Below are 17,194 nucleotides of genomic sequence, written 5' to 3' on the forward strand. Positions count from 1 at the left end.
CAAGCTCTTCATAAGTTTCTGGGTATTGATGGCATGTATATTTCTATAAGTGGTGGTGTCCTGAGTGGGGTGACAGTTCTTGTCAGAAAATGAAAGAAGGTTGTAGTCAGAGAGCAGAAGAGGGGAGTTAGTAAAATCATGCACTGAGCAGAGCTAGGAAAAGATCAGGTACAGCCTATTCCTGTCTTCATGTGTAGGAGAGTTAGTAAGCTATGATACGCTGAAAGCGGGCGTTAGAGAAAAAAGGAAGTTGCTAGAATACTCCTTAAAGTCTAGAGATGCTGTCAATCTCAGTATAAGGTCAGACCAGCAGTTCTACAACATTTTGCATCTGCATAAAAATGTTTTTGACAATAGCCAGAACATAATAAAGAGTTTATAGACTTAACGCTAAATCAGCTATGAGAACACCGGTGTTCATGTATGAGACAAAAGCAAAAGAGAATTCCCAAGTAGCAGGTACTTACAGGTGCAGACATTAAAGCAAACACATCCCGTTGTTCAGCCATGTGAAAATGATCCTTGTTTTTACAATAACACAAGGTTTTGTGGCGCTTTTGAGCTTCCTTTATTTATGGAGATCGTGTTTTCACAATATAGGACAATACATCAACCTTGTGTCCTCTGTCTTTCCATGTAGGCACTAGAATTCTGTGTACGGACTGCCTTTTATGTCCCAAAGGATGACGATATGAGTCATTGTCATCACGTTCATTTCTGCCATAAAGGAGTACCAGTCCTGTCTAGACACGCTGTCCACTTCTGATTTACACGATTCTCCACGTTATTAAACTGGTGCCATATTATCGATTACGTAACAAGATGCAATTCACCATACTCCGAAATTATTTCACTTTTTTTTTGCCTTAAAGGGGTTATGCATCATTGGACAACCCCAGCTTAATCAATTAAGGACACAATTAAAATTAAAAATGTGTACTCACCTCCCACAGCAGTTCCCGCAATGTGGCCTCTGTTGTCCACGGAGAGTGACATGACTTGTGTCATGTGCAGACTGTGGCCTATGAGTGGCCACTGATCAGCTGCTGCCTTTACTGTTTCATCAGAGCATATGTCTCCTCTGACGGATTATTGATAAGCTGCAGATGATAAGTGACCGCTCACTGGCTGCAGCCTGCAGTCTGGGAACAATAGCGCCAATATCGTTGGAGGTGTGTATCCGTTGTTTTTAAAAGGGTTGTCTGGGACACATTTATGGCCCATTCTTAAGATAGGTCATCAATGTCTGATCGGTGGGGGCGTGACATTGTGCACCTCTGCCAATTATCTATTCCCGGAGTCAGGCGCTGCCAGAACAGTTCCGTTGACTGTATAGTAGACGCGGCAGGGTACTACACATTCGCCACCTATTGAAGTCAATGGGGGGGGGGGTGCAGTATCTATCGGCAGCCACTATTCCATCCTGTGCAGTTCCACAATTGAGCAAACTCACCCCCACTAATCAGACATTGTGGATCTATCCCCAAGATAGACCATTACTGTAAATGTCCCAGGCACCCCCATTAATTTCAATTGGGGTCTCCCTGAATTAATTAAGCTGGAGTTGTCCAGTAGTGGACAACCTCTTTAAATTCCATTTACTCTGGGGGTCAGTATTCGGTTTCTTTGGATTTAGCATCTCTGAAGGAAACTTTAAAGGCTGTGTTCACATTTGCAATCCTGTTAAAATGCATCTAAGACTAAAATCCACATAGAAGCTGTACACATGAGCGAGAAAAAATATTACACTAACTCACCAATACCCATGATGGGTTTTCCTTGCTTGGCACCTCACCCCCTGGAATGGTGTATCCGATTTAGAACAAAATAAAGTGAAAACAATGTGACTTAAAACCTTAAATTGTTAGAAAATCAGTGGAAAAGGGAAATGAGAAAACCTAGAAACTGGCAATTAATATACTGAAATTCTTCAGGAAATCTAAGATCTAAAGTTTAATAGTCAACTTCACACCTCTTCCGTAGAGTGTTGTCTAGTAGTATCAGCCAGGCCTTATCCTTCAAAAGTAGAGTTGTAAAGCAGATTACAAAGACATCTGCTCTATACTAACGGACAAATTTCTAGTATTAAATAACCATGCTTCTTCAGGGTATTAAATTACCAAAAATGCAGTAATATATAATGATGACGCACACTGTCTTTTACTAAAAGTAGGTGGTCAAACCTTTGCCATGATGTGGTAAAAACCAAAGGGGCACTGCGCTTGTACGAGGCGTCTTCATTTTGGTGACCAGTGGGCAAATAATCTTAGCGGGTCATGCATGCAATTAACATTCTTCTTAGCTTTGGCCAACGCCTATCCAACCTTCATTGAAAATGGAATTTTTTTCTTATTAGGAACCAGCACCCATCTGTTCTATACAAAGGTGAGCCGTAAAATCCTCAGCATCATTAAAGGTTTATGACCTCTACTACTAAAGTCATTCCCCTTTTTCCCTATGTAAACACCTTCCATAAAAAGCTTCTTGATTACTGAGATGCTGTGGGAAAGCATCAGGGAAGGTGATAGATCTTAATTTATTTTAACATCTACCAGTCATTGCAGAGTAGTATTACTACAGTCTTTATACAGCTGGCCATACACTATGCAATTTTGCTGCCTCGAGGTGTCTTGCTAACAATATGCTATCATCTTTTAGTATCTAGCACATACCGTAATCTCTTAGTGAAATATTCCCTATGTAGTAAATGCTCCACTGACCCAGATCCATGGGATTTAGGATCATGGATTGAATTAGGAATAAACCTGAGTTGGCTTCTTTGAAGAACCTTCTGGCAACTCAACAAGGCACCAAACATATCTACAGTATATAGGATCCCACAGCAAAAAAATGGAAATTGGCAATCTTCTAGTGCTCCCCCATTCCCCTATGCCAACACACAAAGGACTGGTGCTGTTTGTAGCGTATTATTTGCTTCTACAATGAAACAATGTGGCTTGGTGATTGGCCCCAAGTTCACCTTAATAATACTGCAAAGTATATGAAAATAGGACACCCTTTCCTGGACCAATGTATAACCAGATCAGTGACAACTTAAAGGGAATCTGACAGTATTATCAATCCTCCGAAGCCGTGTACTTGGGAATGTAGGTCATATTATACTGATAATAAAACAATACCTTTATCTTGATCCAATGTCTTATTCTAGAGTAATCCACAGTTTTCTTAATATGTAAAATAGTTAACATCTATGGGCCGGACACTGATCTGCATGAGAATCTTCCTTCACAGCTTATTTTAAATGAAAAGGGGCGTTACCAGTGTGAGACATGTAGTGACTGACAAACGCGCGTCGGGTGTGGTGGGTCCCCCCTAACGCTCCTCTACCGGTAACTATGCCTAGGTCCTTTTACATGTGTTGCATTGGTATTTGTCTTTAATGACAGTGTTGCACGCCTATGTTTTCTGTGCATTTTTTGTGATATTATTATACTTACATTCTGTGTTTAACCCTTACTTGGGGTATATATATATGTGACTATTTCTGGTCTGTATCTATCTATGCACTGTTTGCACTTTATGGCACTGTCTTCTGGTATATCTGGACTGACACCATTTTTTTACTAATGATTTATATATTATATGCAAGCTATATGCTGCATGAGGGAGATAGGACCTGAGGTTGTTGTTTGGCGGATTCCACCATCTTTTTTCCTGTTTTTTGGGGAATTGCTGTGCTTTTTACATGATTACCGTACAATAAAGATATTTTTATTATTACTCTCTTCACTATGTCGCCTTGTGTGAAGTTGTTTCCTTGGTATTGATACGTTTAAATTAGAAAAATCCAGATCCAACATTGGTTGATTTTAAACCAACCTTGATATTTAAAAAAATGCAATTGTTGATATCCATTGTCATCCTAGGAATTTACGGAGTGCCCACAAGCAATCATGACATTATAAAGATAAACTGTGCTTCCTTCTCATGACCCTGCTCACCTGCATAGTGGAGATAGTATACGGTACATTGCGATTCCTGTAACCAAATTGATACCCCTCCGTTTCCCATCAGAAAAAGGAAGGGATTGGGAAGCAAATGAGCGGAACCAAATGACTAAGCAGATAGGATGTTATGGAAGAATAAAAACCACCATAGCTTGTGGGACGTGAGCTCCAGGAACCCCTATACTGTACTTTACTTGGACTCTTATGAATGGGTCAATAGGAAATACATGTTCGTGTCTGAATTGCATACAATACGTCCATTCATTTAGGATCCAGCTTAGTTACTTCAAACAGATGTGATGACATAATGCACGGGACTGAATTGACTGAGGGTTTTAGTGTGTAATTCAGACATATTAGATTCAGCTTAGTTTAATCACTTGTCACGTTCACATAAAAAATGATTATCTAGTTTTGGCTTCGGATTTATGGAGTCTATCACTAAATTTCCCACTTACCCGTTGTATAGCAGCCAACATTTGCACAACGAAAATCAGTCTTGTTTCCGATGTGATTGTATGCTGAAAAATAACCCTAGAACTTTTATTTTTTGTCTCCACTTCTTTGCCATCACCTACTCCTTGTAGCTTTATACTCTTGGTCATGTTTGGGTGCCCTAAAAGTAAACACCAAGTAATTACCAAATTCAAAAAAATATAAAAAAAAATAAATATATGGCTTTAAAATCTATATTTGAACTAAGCGGTGGCTTGCAAATGTGACATCTATCGATAGGAATCCTATGCTTCATTTTAGATTTATCTTGCCTAGTACTTTTTGTATAGCTCATGTGGATGTTGTGTTACTTTCCATTGTGCAGAATGTGACAAGCTCCGAAGGGATGGATATCGAAGCTCGCAGTACTACTCCCAAGGACCAACATTCACATCAACTCCGGACATGGTTTGCACAAATTATCAAGAAGAGGATGATGATGATGAGCAAGTTCGAAAGGTAACCTCGTTTTCACTTTTCTCATAAAAAGGAGAGCGAGTTCCAATGCCATTGTTCTACATGCTAATAGCCTCTTTCACACAAAGAAGCCTGAAGCCTGACTACATGCTGCCTCTTGCCCTATTATAGCATAATCCTGGTAGGATTTTTGTTACTGTTTTATTTTCTTTGAAGAACTTTCATAGGTTACAGATGGATGTTTGGTGCACCTGTGCCACCTGGGTCACAGCTCCACCAAGACCATTCTGGAAGAGAAAGGACAAACAATGGAAGAATAGGAAAGAATAAATCAAGATGAGTAGATGTAGTAAACATTATATAAAAGTGTAGGATGCCACAGCTTTAAAGAAGAAGCCATGAATTTTGTATATATTAACCAGCATTCACCTATTACAACCTCTCGGGATTTGTTTGTTGCATATGGAGCCTCCACTGCTGATTACTTAAAATGTGTAGGAAAAATTGTGGTAGGGAACATACAGACCCCATCATAAGTCAAAGGTATCCATCAGGCACTGTTAAGTCTGGCACAGAGAAGATATATTTCAACAGATGTATCATAAGGGAATAGTTTAGTAATAATTTCCAATTCACAGTGACCTGTCAAGTATAAAAGGGTTATGGGGATAATCTGCAGGTTAATATCGTTCTGACAGTGTGCAGCATCAGCACTGAGAGTCCCACTGCTAGGAGAAAATCAACTTTATTTCCATCCGGCAGCGTTCAGCTTCCAGTCATAGTGGTGGTGCCACCATGATTTCAGTCACCACTCAATGTACAGTTAGTCCTCGGGTTACGACTGTCTCATGTTACGTCGTTTCGTGGTTATGACGCTTTATACAACCCGTCATTCTGACTGATGCGGTTTTGCGTTGTAAGTCGAACTACGTGCAACTACGTGCAGCGGCGGAAGAATAGAGTCCAGTACTGTACACTGTACCCGGTTACACGAGGAAAACGAGTCCCCTGCATGCCATAACACCCTAATTATGTAGGGTACTGTGTTAGGCTAGGTGTTTCGATAGGCTAAGTGTTTGCAGTACTGTACTGTTATTATGGTACAGTACTGTATGAACGTATGGTCCGACTTACGTCGAAATTCGGTTTACGACGCCGCGTAAGAATGGATCAACGTCGTAAGTCGAGGACTACCTGTATAAAGAATGGCAGCTGTGACCGCGCCCCCAGCACTGGGTGACAGCCAGCTCAGCATTAGACCCGGCTGTCAGTCAGTGTCGGGGATGTGGTTACAGCAGGCACCTGACCAAAACTGTGGCGGTGCCACTCCTATGACTGGAAGCCATATGCTGCTTGGATGAATAAACGTTCATTTCCTCCCGGCAGTGGGGCTCTAAGCGACGTCACCAGACAGGTTCAGAACACTATTAACTCCATATCTGCAGGTTAATAGCATTATTTTACATGACAGGTTCCCTTTAAGCAGATTTCAGTTTTCAGTTCCACATACTGTAAGCAATAGTCTGGGCAAAGTAGGGTAAATTAACCGTCAAAAACATGAGCCCGTTATCTGTCAAATGTTCATCAGTTTCAGTTTTCATTTATTTGGATGATTTTCCTGTACAACTTTTCTGTATGATCTATGCACCAATAATCTGTATACCTGTAATTCAGTAGATTGAAGCAGGGCCGGGACAAGGTATTTACGTGATCTAGGCAGATGAGGCAAAGGTGCCCCTCCCATTCCCCTGCACATACATCCCATACCACCCCCACACTACCCCCATGTATACCCCCTATATATGTATAGGGATCACATGTAGAAATATATATGGTACATAGTACCCAGCAGTTTATAATACCCATTGTATCTGGAACCACATAGATCTGTATGCGCAAAGTAATCAGCAGTCCACAGTATACACTCCTTGTATCCTGTACCTAAGGACACGTTCAGTATTTGGTCAGTATTTTACCTCAGTATCTGTAAGCCAAAATCAGGGGTAGAACAATCAGAGGAAAAGTATAATAGAAACATATGCACCACTTCTGGATTTATCACCCACTCCTGGTTTTGGCTTACAAATACTGAGGTAAAAAACTGACCAAATACAAAATGTGCCTAAGACTAGGTATAGCCTAATACATGGTACCCAGCAGTATGAGCCCTCTATACGTGGGGGGCAACAAGTAGTCATGTATAAATAGGACCCAGCAATATATGCCCCTATACCTGGGACCACATATTGATGTGTATACATAGTATTTAGCAGGATATACCCACTGTAACTAGGACCACAGTATAGAAGTATGTGACCCTTGTACCTTGACAAGAGAATAGCAGTATTTTCCCTTTGTACTTGACCTGGGACCTAGTGGTGTTATTGTGTCTTTTGAGCCCCAGTGCAAGATTTGGATCTGCCCTTCTCTCCATCTCCACAACCACCAGCATTAGCCCTGTGCCCCCGAAGTCTTGTAAGAGTCTATGTTGGACCCCAGGAAAAATAATAATAATTACCAAATTATCACAATACTGTTACGAAACAAAACCCATTATACAAAGAACAATGTTACCAATAATACCTGTATGCAATAGCAAAATAAAGCTGCCAAACATATATTACCACCACATAGCGTCTGAATATAGCCACCATCTTGTTACTGAACAAAAAACGCTATACCAAGACCAACATACCAATAATATTACATAAACGAGGCAAATACTGCCATGCCATGCTAATATATTACCAGCATATAGAGTGGTGACAAATAGTGCCATACTGATGATTACAAAAAACACTGTAACTAATACCGATATTGCCATCATATAGTGACCTTATAATGGAAGAGACCAGATATACACAGGCGCACTACAGACCGCATAAATGTAAGCCCCACAGGTAAATTTGCTGGCTCTCAGTAACATATTCAGTAAAAGGCACTCATTTTCTTTTTCTTCTTCATCTGGAGCAGACTGCTATGACTTCTTCCAGCCATGATCCTTCTCTGCAGAAAGTAACCCACAGAGATCTGTGGCTGATCGCACCTTGCCCACTTTTTCACCCACTTCTGCACAAACGCCATAATGTTGTAGTGCCGCTGTGGTTCTCTACACAAGAGCACTACTTTGTTTTTGTTCCTCCATAAGTAACAGGATCACAAAAATAACATACATTACAGTAGAGATGTCCCCCAGTGTGCCCCCAACACACACAGAAATGTCTTCCCTTACACTAGCAATGCTTATGGGGCTCTTTGTGGCCCCCTTACAATACTAAAGTTCTTGCTTGGTACCAGGATAAAAATCTCATTGATGTCACAGTACATAAAGAATAACAACAGTGATTTCTCACTAACTACAAAGGTCATACACACTGATGAGTGATGTCACAGTGTAGAGATAATAAACACCGTGATGTCACAGTGCAGAGATAATAAACACCGTGATGTCACAGTGCAGAGATAATAAACACAGTGATGTCACATTACAGGGGTCATACACACTGTGATGTTACCATATAGGGATAATACACAGTGATGTCATAGTACAGGGATAATAAACACAGTGATGTCACATTACAGGGGTCATACACACTGTGACGTTACCATATAGGGATAATACACAGTGATGTCATAGTACAGGGATAATAAACACAGTGATGTCACATTACAGGGGTCATACACACTGTGATGTTACCATACAGGGATAATACGCAGTGATGTCATAGTACAGGGATAATAAACACAGTGATGTCACATTACAGGGGTCATACACACTGTGACGTTACCATATAGGGATAATACACAGTGATGTCATAGTACAGGGATAATAAACACAGTGATGTCACAGTACAGGGGTCATACACACTGTAACGTTACCATATAGCGATAATACACAGTGATGTCATAGTACAGGGATAATAAACACAGTGATGTCACATTACAGGGGTCATACACACTGTAACGTTACCATATAGCGATAATACACAGTGATGTCATAGTACAGGGATAATAAACACAGTGATGTCACATTACAGGGGTCATACACACTGTGACGTTACCATATATGGATAATGCACAGTGATGTCACAGTACAGGGATAATAAACACAGTGATGTCACATTACAAGGATCATACACACTGTGACGTTACCATATAGGGATAATGCACAGTGATGTCATAGTACAGGGATAATAAACACAGTGATGTCACAGTGCAGAGATAATAAACACCGTGATGTCACAGTGCAGAGATAATAAACACAGTGATGTCACAGTACAGGGATAATACACACAGTGATGTCACAGTACAGGGATCATTCACACAGCACTGCTGTGTTAAATAAACACAGTGATTTCTCGCTACAAAGGTCATACACACAGTGATGAGTGATGTCACAGTGCAGAGATGATAAACACCATGATGTCACAGTACAGGGATCAAACACACCGTGATGTCACCATATAAGGATAATGCACACAGCGATGTCACAAAACAGGAAAAATAAATGGTGATGTCAGAATACAGGGATCATACACACCGTGATGTCACCATATAGAGGAAATATACACAGTGATGTCATAGTTCAGGGATAATAAACACAGTGATGTCACAGTACAGGGATAATATACAGTGTTATATCACAGTACAGGGATAATACACACAGTAACGTTGCAGTAAAGGGATAATATACATAGTAAATCTACACAGCAGTAAAAGAAAAAAATAACCCTGCATCTCCCCTGTGCCTGCTTCCACAATCGGCGGCACAGTCATCCTCCTTTCCTGGTGGACGTTTTGCAGTGCAGTGATGTCATTGCACTGCCTGGGATGGGACGCTGATGTTCTCTACAGCTGGGGACCCTTACTAGGACGGCGTCTGTCATATCTAGTTGAGAATAGTGCTGGTCCTGAAGCGTTGTTATGCTCAGTGTGTGTCAGTGACTGTCAGGGTGCAGGCAGGTTGGTGAGCAATGTCAATGACTCACTGCCACACCAAACTGGCCTATCTGCGTCCCAGCTATCGCTGTTGGCATTGCCAACGGCTGTTCACTTTTTGTCACTAGGGGTGCGGGAGAATATCATACTGCAACGGTAATTACACTTTTTTCCAGGAGGGTGTGAGGCAGCGCCCTAGGCAGTCGCCTACCTCTGCTTGCCCTTTGTCCCGGCCCTGGACTGGAGACAGTCTCTTCCTTTGTGTTTGCCATTGATTATTTGATGCTCAGCATGCTCATGTACATTTGCTGTCTCTGGCATCCTTTTATATTCATTCTCTCTTTTCCGCACAGTCTAATGTGCTAGGATGCATCTGTCAGTCTTGCCATAGTGCCTGCTGTTGCTTGGTGCCCTGGAACATGAAGGTACACCGGCTGTAGCTCAGACGCTCCCACCTGGGTGCTGTAAATCTGTAGAATTAGACCTAGCACCTCTTTATTTTTCTTCAACAGCGTTCTTTCTCAGGATAAGGCCATGATTCCAATGGGATGCAAACAGGGGATACCCTAATGCCAATATGGAGGCACTTCATGGTGTATGAAACCTCCAATAGGCATGAACTCTGATTACTCCCATAGGCTACAATACCAATATACCAAAGAATGTTATTAGCAGTAGTTGTATGACTGAGAAACTATCTAAACGTCAGATTAAATGGAATCTGTCACCTATGTAACCTAAGAACAGCACGATGTAGGGGCAGAAATCTTGATTCCTGTGATGTGTTACTTGCTGATCTGCATGCTCCCATTTTGATATTATCATTATTTTCTCTGCTGCAGATCTAGCAGTGCTCAGAAAGATGAGCCCAGTATAACCCCGCCCACTTCACTGATTGGCAGCTGTGTAGACTGTGTATTGACAGAAAGCTGCTAATAAGTGGTGGGGGCGGAGTTACACAGAACAGTTGACTAGGAGGCATGAGGCATCTAGTCCTGTAGTGATAATCTTGTGCCAATAAAACATTGATATTGTTGAAACAGCAACACACAGCCCAGTAAGTGATATATCACTGGAATCAGGCTCTCATCTCCTACATCATGCTGTTCTCAAGTTACACAGCACAAACCTTCTGCAGATTCCCTTTAAGGCAGTTTTATAGTGTGACTGTCTCTTTGCTTTGTTATTGGCTTGCATGCCTTGGTACCTTAGGCTAACAATAACTGAAGTACTTGTACACATCTGTCAAATCTGTCATTGTGTACTGGGAATGGAAAGGATAGGCCAATATTCCCACGAGAATCATCGGAATAGTCTCTCTTATGCATATTGCCACTTCAGGGTCAGGTTACAGAGAACACTAATTTCCACTCCCTGTGGCAATCGATTGATGACGTCTGTTGGTTCTGCAAACATTTCTGATTCAATCATGACCCTGTTCTGGAAACGCTGATCTGTGTGTAATAGAATAGCACAGCATAATTAGACCTTTGCTCATTAATATTCCGCATTAGGCTTAGAACTAACCATATTATGGCGAGAAATATCTGTGATCTATGAAGAATGTAACAGCTGTAATGTGATAGATGACTCATACAAGCATTTATCGTATGTATGCTGATATGTATATATACTGTATAGTGATGCCGGTGCCTCGCCGCTTCATTGACATCAGAGACTTTGCATGCAACGTGGCAGGGAATTACACAGGGGCATGTGCCACAGCTCTGCCACGTACATAATACACAAGGAAAGCAATCTTTGCCCCCGATACAGAAAAGCCTGGTTACTGCTTTGCCGATCATCACACCTATTGATATTTGTAGTATTAATAAGACTGTAGCATCATTCAATGTAGATTGTTTAATCAAAATCAAATGCTAAACATGTATATAAAACTTAGCGATTAGTTTATTCAAAAATGAATATACCCCACAAAACAACTACATCTAGTATTTTGTATGACCTCCAGGATTTTTTAAGTACATCACCAAGTCTGTGTTGTCTGATGCTCAAACTGCCTCTTCAGAATTCCCCATAGGTCTTTCGGTTGGGTTCAGTTCACTTTCACTGAATCACTTTACATAGTAACATAGTAACATAGTTAGTAAGGCCGAAAAAAGACATTTGTCCATCCAGTTCAGCCTATATTCCATCATAATAAATCCCCAGATCTACGTCCTTCTACAGAACCTAATAATTGTATGATACAATATTGTTCTGCTCCAGGAAGACATCCAGGCCTCTCTTGAACCCCTCAACTGAGTTCGCCATCACCACCTCCTCAGGCAAGCAATTCCAGATTCTCACTGCCCTAACAGTAAAGAATCCTCTTCTATGTTGGTGGAAAAACTTTCTCTCCTCCAGACGCAAAGAATGCCCCCTTGTGCCCGTCACCTTCCTTGGTATAAACAGATCCTCAGCGAGATATTTGTATTGTCCCCTTATATACTTATACATGGTTATTAGATCGCCCCTCAGTCGTCTTTTTTCTAGACTAAATAATCCTAATTTCGCTAATCTATCTGGGTATTGTAGTTCTCCCATCCCCTTTATTAATTTTGTTGCCCTCCTTTGTACTCTCTCTAGTTCCATTATATCCTTCCTGAGCACCGGTGCCCAAAACTGGACACAGTACTCCATGTGCGGTCTAACTAGGGATTTGTACAGAGGCAGTATAATGCTCTCATCATGTGTATCCAGACCTCTTTTAATGCACCCCATGATCCTGTTTGCCTTGGCAGCTGCTGCCTGGCACTGGCTGCTCCAGGTAAGTTTATCATTAACTAGGATCCCCAAGTCCTTCTCCCTGTCAGATTTACCCAGTGGTTTCCCGTTCAGTGTGTAATGGTGATATTGATTCCCTCTTCCCATGTGTATAACCTTACATTTATCATTGTTAAACCTCATCTGCCACCTTTCAGCCCAAGTTTCCAACTTATCCAGATCCATCTGTAGCAGAATACTATCTTCTCTTGTATTAACTGCTTTACATAGTTTTGTATCATCTGCAAATATCGATATTTTACTGTGTAAACCTTCTACCAGATCATTAATGAATATGTTGAAGAGAACAGGTCCCAATACTGACCCCTGCGGTACCCCACTGGTCACAGCGACCCAGTTAGAGACTATACCATTTATAACCACCCTCTGCTTTCTATCACTTTCACTCTGTTCTTCTTCAGAAATGAACATATGTGTGTTTTGGATCATTGTCATGTCTACCAAGGGTACGGACTGATGGTAGCATCTTCTCTTTTAACATAGAGCAGCACATCTGTGAGTTCATGATACCATCAATCAAATGTAGCTCCCCGACACTAGCAGCCATCATGCAGCCCCACATAAGGACACTGACACCACCATGTTTCACTGTAGGCACCATGCATTTAGAAAAAATAATTTAGAATAATATGTGGTGCCTACCGTGAAACATGAAACAGTGAAACATGAAGAACAGGGTAAAAGTGATTCAGTGTCCAAGTATGCCTCCTTATCTGAACCCAACTGAACAAATATAAGGAATTTCAAAGAGACAAGCCATCCACGATCCAGGCTCTAAAAGAGGTTGCTCGTGAAGAATGGAAAAAGATAGATGTTGTAATATGTCCCCAACTTCTTCATCCCGTTCCTAAAAGACTTGGTGCTGTTCTTAAAAATCATGAATATCATACAAAATACTAGATGTAGTAGTTTTCGATGTGTATTCATTTTTTGCAACAACTAATTTGAGTAAAACTGAAGGTTTTTTATGACAGCTATATTTTTAACCTTACTTTCATGTTATGTGATAAAAACTGTTCATTGAAACTCAGTCTTGTCAAAATTTAAGAAATTGTTTTTGTGTTCAGTGAGATATTGGTCAAAATCTTACTTTTCAAAGGGGGTGGACTCATTTATGCTAAAAGGAATATTGCAACTACGCTATATGAAGCAAATTTTAGGACTTACCCTTTACATTAACTGTTCCATTCCAAATGTATAAGCATTATTATTATTGTGTCTACATGTTTTTGCCAATTGATTCAGAAGAGCAGACGAGAGGGCCTTTGCCTCACTATCCTAGACAGACAAGTCTCTTCCTCAGTCAGCCTAGGGAGAAGCCAACTTTTCAAAGTACCTTTTTGAAATGCAGCAAACATATATAATGCAGCCAGTGTCTGGTTCATTGTGTCTGTGGTTCAGGCAACATGAATTTACTCTCCGGCTCTGATTTCCCTTCACTGGAATTAAAGGCCCAGACCAAGCCCTAAAATAACTTTCCCAATACTTTTGCAATTATAGTGTAGGTGCTGGTTAAAGGGGTTGTCCGGCCCAAACTGATAAGTCTGAAGTCACTCTCTGTGACTACAGACTTATGTATCCCCAAAGTGCACACACTCTGCGTTGTGGTGATTCGCCAGAGGGTATGTATGCATTATACATACTCCCGGTTGTGGCCTCATGACATACACTTGTATAGAGCGAGGCCACACCCTGACTAGTGACATGGTCGTCCAGTGGGCATGGCCAACTAGAGGTCGCGGCCTTGCTTCATTCAAGTGTATGGAAGCAAGGCCGCACCCACTGGACAGGAGTATGTATAACTCATACATAACCTCTAGTCCCGACTCAGAAACCGGCGAATCCCTGAAGTGCATGCACACAATTCAGAAGTCTGCAGCCACACAGAGTGACCACAGACTTATTGATTTGAACCAGACAACCCCCTTAATTGTATCCTAGTTTGTTCTTAAGGCCGGGGTCACACTTGCAAGTGCAATGTGAGAAACTAGCGCATCAATACCCGGCACTCGGGACCGGAGCGTTCAGCTGCATAGAAATACATGCAGCCGCACAGTCCGGTCCCGAGTGCCAGCGGCAGTGCCGGGTATTGAGGCGAGTTTCTCGCATTGCACTCATAAGTGTGACCCCGGCCTAATAAATAGCCTCAGTGTTGCATAAGGGTGCGTTCACACGAGAAGTAGCAGAATCCTCAACAAATTGCGTGGAGTTTGTTGCAGTGATGTGCATTTGGTGTGAAGAAAAATGCATTGTGTAAATGTGCAATTCCTACATTACAGAAGTAGTGTGTATGATGGTGTATAGAGTTGTTATGCATCATGCTGTTTTTTAGATTACAATATCCTTTTATTTTGGCACCATCTGTTTAATCACAGTTGTCTCCAGACTCGATGGTCACTGTTGCCCTGAGCCACTGGGGACAATAATATATTCAGTGGTCCAGTTATTCTAAAGAATCAATATGTAACATATTATGAAATAATCAACAGTAATGTATTGATAATGATAAATAAAACTGTAGTAAATGACGATTTTTGGTCACCACCAATCTTATGTTTGCGATAGCACAAGATATTTTTCACAAAATACACTAGAATATTATGCATTTTCTCGCTCTGATATTTCTACACAAAAGCTCCCAAAATGAATGCCAGGAACAGCTTTGACCTAAATATTTGCAGCTGGATGTTGGTGGTGGGGTCTTCACAGGCTATACGGTATATGTGCCAGAAGGCAGACACTGGAGACAGTTCTGATAGATCACAAAGGGGCTGCCCTGATTAGTCTGCAGACATTTCTCAAGAATTCCTAGGAAGCAATATCAGGAAATGTCACTACAATGATTGTTCTTAGAGATAAAACAGCAAGCAGTCTAACATTACACATTAACATAGGTGAAAAAAGAACCAGGTCCGTCAAGTACAACCTTTCTCCACCAGTTATACATTTTCTGTCGCTTGATTAGCTATAACCCACAATGCTATTTGTTGTGAGGAAATCATCCAGCCCTTTTTTAAATGCTGCTATAGTATTAGTCATTACTTCCCCTTGTGGTCGGGCATTCCACAGTCTGACTGCTCTAACTGTAAAGAACCCTTTCCTGTTTAGATCCTGGAATCGCCTTTCCTCCACATATTAGTGCTCCCTGGTCCTTTGTAAGGTCTTTGGAAGTCATGTACCAGTTCTATGTATTGACCACACATGTATTTATACATATAAATGAGATCTCATCTGAGGCATACAGTGGATGAAATAAGTATTGAGTACTTCACTTATTTTCTAAGTAAATATATTTCTAAAGGTGATATTGACACGAAATGTTCACCAGGTGTTGGTAACAACCCATCCAATCCTCACAGGCAAAGAAATCAATCTATAGATGTCCATAAATAAAGTTATGTGTAATAATGAGAAATGAAGCAGGAAAAACTATTACTGAAATTTAATTAATACTTCATACAAAAGCCATTGTGATGACAGCTTCAATGTGCCTCTTGAATGGAGAAACTAGTCACATACATTGCTCAGGTGTGATTTTGGTAAATTCTTTGACACAAAAGTCTTCAAATCCTGAAGGCTCCGTGGTCTTCTATGAACTCAGAGCTTTAGTTCCTTTCATAAATTTGCTATTGAATTCAAGTCAGGTGATTGTCTGGGTCACTTTAGCAGCTTTATTTTCTCTATCTGAAACCAATTGAGAGTTTCCTTGGCTGTCTGTTTGGGATCATGATCTTACTGAAATGTCCACCCTCATTTCATCTTCATCATCCTGATAGATGGCAGAAGATTTTTATCAAGAATGTGTGGGTACATTTGTCTATTCATCCTTCCTTCAATCATATGAAGTTTATGTTGTATGCTGAAGAACAGTCCCACACCATGATGTTCACACCTGCAAAGATCAGTGTTGGTATGGTGTTTTGGGGGTGATATGCTGCGCCTTTTGGCCTCCAAACTTGGTGAGCATTATGGCATCCAAAGAGTTCAATTTTGCTCTCATCTGTTCAAACTATTTTCTCCCAGTATTTCACAGGCTTGTCTAAATGTTGTTGAGCAACTTTAAATGCTCTTGAACATGCTTATTGTTCAGCAATAGAGTCTTGCATGATGTGTGCATACAGACAATGGAGGTTGAGTGCATTACTTATAATTTCCTTTGAAACAATTGTACCTGCTGATTCTTGGTCTGTCTGTAGCTCTTCATAGGTGATCCTTGACTCTTGAACAACTCTTCTGATAATCCTCTTCATTTCTCTGTCTGAAGTCTTGTGGGGAGCACCTGGTTGTGGCCTGTTTATGGTGAATTGCCATTCTTTCCACTTCTGGTTTATGACTTCAACAGTGCTCACTGTAACCTTCTCTAGATTAGAAATTATTCTGTAACCAATGCCGTAAGTATGTTTTGCAACAATAGGGTTGCGAAGGTCTTGAGACAGCTTATAGGTTTTACTCATCATGAGGTATTTCTTGTGTGGCACCTTGACAATGAGACACTTCTTTATAGACTATCAGTTGAACCAGCTGATATTATTTTTCACTAAGCGGCAGAATTGCTTACTAATACTGATAGTTGTAGCTGGAGTCATGAT

At 40.9% G+C, this 17,194-nt stretch overlaps 1 protein-coding gene across 9 annotated transcripts in view; it reads left to right on the plus strand.

The window, feature by feature from the left end:
* NHSL1 (NHS like 1) overlaps nt 1–17,194 on the plus strand; it is a 265,624-nt gene that overhangs the window by 225,406 nt on the left and 23,024 nt on the right. For all 9 annotated transcript variants that reach the window (XM_069725945.1, XM_069725943.1, XM_069725944.1 and 6 more), the window contains one exon: nt 4,789–4,922. In XM_069725945.1, the coding sequence (XP_069582046.1) occupies nt 4,789–4,922 (134 nt within the window). The remainder of the gene's footprint in view (nt 1–4,788; nt 4,923–17,194) is intronic.

The sequence above is a fragment of the Ranitomeya imitator genome, chromosome 5, assembly GCF_032444005.1.
Source record: "Ranitomeya imitator isolate aRanImi1 chromosome 5, aRanImi1.pri, whole genome shotgun sequence".
In the NCBI taxonomy this organism is placed as follows: Eukaryota; Metazoa; Chordata; class Amphibia; order Anura; family Dendrobatidae; genus Ranitomeya; species Ranitomeya imitator.